The sequence below is a fragment of the Triticum dicoccoides genome, chromosome 2B (genome assembly GCF_002162155.2).
Source record: "Triticum dicoccoides isolate Atlit2015 ecotype Zavitan chromosome 2B, WEW_v2.0, whole genome shotgun sequence".
NCBI classification, from domain to species: domain Eukaryota; kingdom Viridiplantae; phylum Streptophyta; class Magnoliopsida; order Poales; family Poaceae; genus Triticum; species Triticum dicoccoides.
Window position 1 is genome coordinate 263073792 of NC_041383.1, and position 6583 is coordinate 263080374.

At 42.6% G+C, this 6583-nt stretch overlaps 1 protein-coding gene across 2 annotated transcripts in view; it reads right to left on the reverse strand.

Annotated features, from left to right (window-relative positions):
* Positions 1-2428: 2428 nt before the first annotated feature.
* The window catches only part of LOC119367656, a 12008-nt gene continuing 7853 nt past the window's right edge, over positions 2429-6583 (reverse strand). For both annotated transcript variants that reach the window (XM_037633119.1, XM_037633118.1), the window contains exons 5-7: positions 3120-3225; positions 2824-3028; positions 2429-2733 (exon numbers count right to left, since the gene is read on the reverse strand). In XM_037633119.1, the coding sequence (XP_037489016.1) occupies positions 2663-2733; positions 2824-3028; positions 3120-3225 (382 nt within the window). In that variant the 3' untranslated portion in view covers positions 2429-2662. The remainder of the gene's footprint in view (positions 2734-2823; positions 3029-3119; positions 3226-6583) is intronic.

Sequence of the window (6583 nt, forward strand, 5' to 3'; positions counted from 1 at the left end):
GGCGAGGTCGGCCCGTGGAGGCAGGCCACGGGGAGGGGGCGGCGCGGCTCCTGCGGTGGGGCGGGGCCGACGGCAGCTCGGGCAGGGGGCGGGGGGGAGGTGAGGGGAGATAGAGGGGGAGAGAGAGGGGTGGGGCGCGGGGCACTGACCGTTTTTAGCTAGGTCGAATTTCTTTACTGTCTGCTAGCAGATGGCAAAGAGCCTAGCTAGTGGGGTGGGGCCGGGGGGAACGACTGTTAGCTAGGTCACTTTCTTTGCCTTCTGCTAGAAGGCGACAAAAAGAGGGGGCCGTTAGGTTGTGCTCGTTAGTGGACCAACCTCCCTCTTTGTCGTCTGCTAGCAGATGACAAGGCTTCTATGACGTCTGCTAGCAGACGGCAAAGAGCTGGCTGACGGCAAACATGATCTTTGCCGTCAGTTTTTTGTAAGCTGATGACAAAGACCTTCTTTGCCGTCAGCTAACAGACAGCAAAGATCCTGATTCCAGTAGTGTATAACCAAGTCTGTTAAGATAGTAACATTTGCAACAACAACGGGCACGTCCTCAAAAACACCGATAGGTATGGCAGTTGATTTGTCAGCCATTTGCAATGATATTTTGGTAGGTGTGAGTTTATTCAAATCAAGTCTTTTATATAAAGAGAAAGGCATAACACTAACACCGGCTCCCAAATCACATACAACAATTTTGACATAGTTCCTTCTAATGGAGCATGGTATAGTTGGTATTCCTGGATCTCCTAATTTCTTAGGTACTCCATCCTTAAAAGAATAATTAGCAAGCATGGTGGAGATTTCAGCTTCAGGTATTTTTCTTTTATTAGTGGTAATGTCTTTCATATACTTAGCATAAGGGGTCGTCTTTAAAATTTCAGCAGATGTCGCTTCCAGGTCTTTTCACATTGCTGAGGTGAAAGAATATCTTGGTTGCTAAGGCCATGCAGGACAATAATTGGGTTCGTCCCCTTAGGGGCATTAACACTACCCCAGGGGTACATGAGTTCATTGGCCTTTGGATGTTGATTCAACACTTCACTCTCTCGCCTTGGACTCCGGGCACCATCACTTGGTGTTGGACGGTGAATGGTATCTATTCTAAGAGCTCTACATACGACATCCAATTCCAAGGCTCCTACTCACCACTCCAGATTTGTTCGGATGCAATTTGGAAGGCCAGTGTGGAGAACAAATGCAGGTCTTTTGTGGTTGCTCATAAGGCAGCGGATCCTTACTTTAAACAAAATTTGTCTGCAAGGCGATGGTCGTGCAACGTGTTGTGATGTGTGGCAACAACTTTAATGATCACCTCATACTTAGGTATAGTTTCACGCCCCAGGTGTGGCATGCTATTGCTACTGGGCATGACCGTCCCTCTGTCTTGCCTTTTTTTTGTGAAGGAGACAATCTCCTTTCCTGAGTGGTAGCACTAAACCCGTGGCAAAAATCTTGCACCTACGAAAATTGACTTGCGTGAGGGCGTCGTGTCTTGCTCTCATCAATCTCTCCCCTGTATTTCAGGGTGGGCCCCCTTCCCTCTAATCAAAATTTGTCAACTAATCCCATACGTAAAGTTTCGTAATTATTTTTCATAGGTGTAGCAAAGCTCAACCCGTGGCCTGGTAATCGTCCCTCCAGGCATATGATTGATGGCATCGTCGCTTACACATTCTGGCATATCTACTGCGAGAGAAATAGGAGGGTATTTTTTTAGGTTGCTTACCACATGGACCATGTGGCAAATAAGAGGGTGTTTGACAACAAGTATCACGCGGTTGCTGCGGTAGCAAGCATGGTCAAGGAGGCAACGTTGGCACGTGCCCTAGCCTTCGCTAGAGTTGTGAACCATGATCTTTGTTAATCTTGTACGAGTGTTTTTGTTGGTTTTTGGTTATACTCAAAGTATTCTTTCCTTCCATAGAATTTGCAGAGCTCCTACTATATTTCGAAGAAAAAAGAATCTACTTGCACGGACGCGCTGATGCCAGCAACCAGTCCCACGGTCGTACAGCCGAGCCATGAGGAGAGGAAAAAGAAGAAAGGGATCATAAATCAGGAGATACATATCAGGGGTGTTTATGTAAATGACATCTACGTGGCAGCTGCGCCTGACCCATGGTGAACCACTTGCTCACAATTAGGATGATGTACATTTCTAAACATTATAAGATTCAATTGGCATACCTCGAATACTTTTAAGACCTATGATGCATTTTACTTATAAAGATTATTAGGGAGCAAATTATCCGAGGATTCTTTCTTCCGTCGTAAGTCATTGGTGTCGCATGACGTGCCTACAATTGATCAGGTTTAGTTCCAGTCCAAGTAACCTACTGAAAGTTTACTAAAGATCAAGAGAACATTATAGGTAAAACCTTTCTTGATACATAAAGCTTAGAGAAGTTGCTAATCCTCTCATCGTGATAACAGCCTCATTTTATATTCACTGACGAAAACACATATTTGCATAAAAAGTGCTCAAGTGCAGAAACAATATTAGCACAGAATCTCAGTATCAGACCCATAATGAAAGATTCATAGATGAAAATGGATTGTGGGATCCAGACTACTAGATTCAAACCAGTCGAACTAATTCTAAACCTGTATGATTCAACAACTTTCAATAATCCATATTAGTAAATGGGAATGCCATATCCATCGAACCCTAGTCATATCCACCTGTAGCTGGATGCCTTAGATCATCAAATCCTTGGTTATGGCATGCATAACACTGACCTGAAACAAATTAACCAACAAACTCTTAACAGAAAACTACAAATATTCATAGCTAATTCACTATATTGTCATGAAGACGAGGATTAGTACCATTTTCATTTGGTTCTAGAGGGCAGCAGAAATAGTATTTTCTTCCGAATATCTCTTTCACTTCGGCGAAGAACAATGCCACTCTGGAATCACTTGACCTAGGGCTCTCAATCATTACAGTGAAATTGTAATGGTGGAAAACTTTGTGATAGTATTCCACATTAAAGCATTGGTGACAAATTTCCTCAATCTGCCAGTCAAGATCCTAAAACAAAATATAAATCTTTATTAGTACAGTTTTTCTGGTCTTTTCTTGTGGTTTTAACAATTAAAATACTCAAAAGTTATATACAGACCGTGAGATTAGTACTTCTTTCAGCATATTTTTCGAATGCCAACATCACCTCCTTAGTCATCCAGTTTTTCCCATTTTGAATAATCTCTTCGTCAGGAACTTCACACCTATATGCACAGCCAACACAAAATTGCATTTTCTGTTCAAGTAGTAGAACAAATAGAAACCAGAATATCTTGACATCATGTTCAATGATTGATAAGCTTTTGGGTTTTGGCCCCAACACATATTAAGAAGCACATATCATCGAAAGGAAAGTAAATTAACTAGATATATATGTGTGGTGCAGAGTTGCGAACACCTAAATCTGCTTTTAAGGTTGGTATACGTACTGGTTGCTCAGAAATTGTGTGCCTCTCATGGCCCGTGATCCCTCTCATTATCTAAAATAATGAATATTGGGGAAAACTCTATGGTGTATGTAGAGGAACCAATAAACATACATGAACATTATCAATATCTTCTACTATTTTGCTATATAAGAACCAATAAACATACATGAACTCTATCATTTTCATGGAACATGATCTGGCAAAGGCTAGAAATATGAAGCTAGTGCTTTGTTTGAGCAATTGTCGGGATTAAAGATCAATTTAAAAAAAGTGAATTGTTCTGTTTTGGAAGAGCCAAAGATGAACAAGATGCTTACAGACAATTGTTTGGATGTGGATTGGGTTCCCTACCGTTTAGCTACTTGGGCATACCAATTCACCATCGTAAATTATCCAATAAGGAGTGGAAGTGTATTGAAGATCGATTTGAAAAAACCCTAAGCTGCTGGAAGGGTAAGCTTATGTCTTATGGTGGTCGGCTTGTTCTGATAAACTCAATGTTAACCAGTATGACGATGTTCCTATTGTCTTTCTTTGAAGTGCCCGTAGGGGTAAGGAAAAGATTAGACTTCTATCGATCTCGATTTTTCTGGCAAAGGGGTGAAATAAAGACAAAATACAGGCTAACCAAGTGGGATATTATCTGTAGACCGAAGGACTAAGGTGGGCTAGGGATTGAGAACTTAGAGGTCAAGAATAGATGCCTGCTTAGCAAATGGCTATACAGGCTTTCTGTTGAGACCGAGGTTACGTGGGTACAGATTTTGCGTAATAAGTACCTGCAATCTAAGAACTTGGCCCAAGTTATTGTAAGACCCAATGACTCGCCTTTATGTAAGGGGTTAATGAGGACGAAGGCAACCTTCTTTCAAAGGACTAAATTTATCATTGGAAACGGTAACACGACTAGATTCTGGGAAGATACATAGTTAGGGGAGACGCCTCTAGCAACACAATATCCTACTCTTTATAATATTGTACAACGTAAGGACGCTTATATTGCTACAGTATTACAGTCTGTTCCCTTAAACATCCAGTTCAGGAGGTCCCTAGTAGGGCACCGATGGGACTCTTGGCTGCATCTCGTGCAGAGTGATCGGCCAGATTCGATTCATTGGAATTTATCTATGAATGGGGTATTCACAATGAAGTCTATGTATTTGGACCTAATTGATTCTGGTCCAATTCCAAAATCAATGCATATTTGGAAGATTAAAGTGCCTTTAAGAATCAAAATCTTCATGTGATTTGTACACAAGGAAGTGATTCTGACCAATGATAATTTGGCAAAGCGAAGATGGGAGGGTAGTAAACGATGTTGCTTTTGTGACCAGGATGAAACCATACAACACCTCTTTCTCCAATGTCCTCTCACCAAGCTTCTATGGCTTACGATTCATGTAGCCTTTAATGTCAGTCCTCCAATTAGTATTAACACGTTATTTTGGACGTGGCTAAATGGAGTGGAGCCAAATACTGCGGGACATATTCGGATAGGAGTATGCGCATTAATTTGGGCTATACAGAACTGGAGAAATGACATGACTTTTAAACAGACAAAATCTTATTAATTTTTTGCAGGTTATCTACAGAGCCACTGCTTGGATCCGTACGTGGTCGTTACTCACTCATGCGGACACCAGGGAGCTTTTGGTTATTGGGTGCAACCGGTGGGAGACGGTAGCACAGGTTATTTACAACCGGTTTGGATGGCGGTCCAACAATAGGCTAGGTGTTTAGTCATCTTGACCTATGTTCGCCGGTTGTGGCAATTTTTTTCTACACTTTATTTAGCTCCCTTTGTGAGCATGTCCTGAATCGCAAATCTTTTTGGACCTTTTGCTTAATAAAATGGCTGCATGCATCACTCTGATGCAGAGGCTGGGGGTGATCCTCCTTTTTTAAAAAGATATCTTTTCTGCAAACACAAAGATGCTATAATATTAACATGTATAGCATACAAGGGTGATAGGATAATTTATAACCCTGCATATTATGAGGGGCCAAGGGGATAATTACTAGCAACGGCCAGCAGGTGTTGGAAATATGCCCTAGAGGCAATAATAAATAAGTTATTATTATATTTCCTTGTTCATGATAATCGTTTATTATCCATGCTATAATTGTATTGATAGGAAACTCAGATACATGTGTGGATACATATACAACACCATGTCCCTAGTAAGCCTCTAATTGACTAGCTCGTTGATCAATAGATGGTTACGGTTTCCTGACCATGGACATTGGATGTCGTTGATAACGGGATCACATCATTAGGAGAATGATGTGATGGACAAGACCCAATCCTAAGCCTAGCACAAAGATCGTAGTTCGTATGCTAAAGCTTTTCTAATGTCAAGTATCATTTCCTTAGACCATGAGATTGTGCAACTCCCGGATACCGTAGGAATGCTTTGGGTGTACCAAACGTCACAACGTAACTGGGTGGCTATAAAGGTGCACTACAGGTATCTCCGAAAGTGTCTGTTGGGTTGGCACGAATCGAGACTGGGATTTGTCACTCCGGTAAACGGAGAGGTATCTCTGGGCCCACTCGGTAGGACATCATCATAATGTGCACAATGTGACCAAGGGGTTGATCATGGGATGATGTGTTACGGAACGAGTAAAGAGACTTGCCGGTAACGAGATTGAATAAGCTATCGGTATACCGACGATCGAATCTCGGGCAAGTATAATACCGCTAGACAAAGGGAATTGTATACGGGATTAATTGAGTCCTTGACATCGTGGTTCATCCGATGAGATCATCGTGGAACATGTGGGAGCCAACATGGGTATCCAGATCCCGCTGTTGGTTATTGGCCGGAGAACGTCTCGGTCATGTCTACATGGTTCCCGAACCCGTAGGGTCTACACACTTAAGGTTCGATGACGCTAGGGTTATAAAGGAAGTTTGTATGTGGTTACCGAATGTTGTTCGGAGTCCCGGATGAGATCCCGGACGTCACGAGGAGTTCCGGAATGGTCCGGAGGTAAAGATTTATATATGGGAAGTCCTGTTTTGGTCACCGGAAAAGTTTCGGGTTTTATCGGTAACGTACCGGGACCACCGGGAGGGTCCCGGGGGTCCACCAAGTGGGGCCACCATCCCCGGAGGGCTGCATGGGCC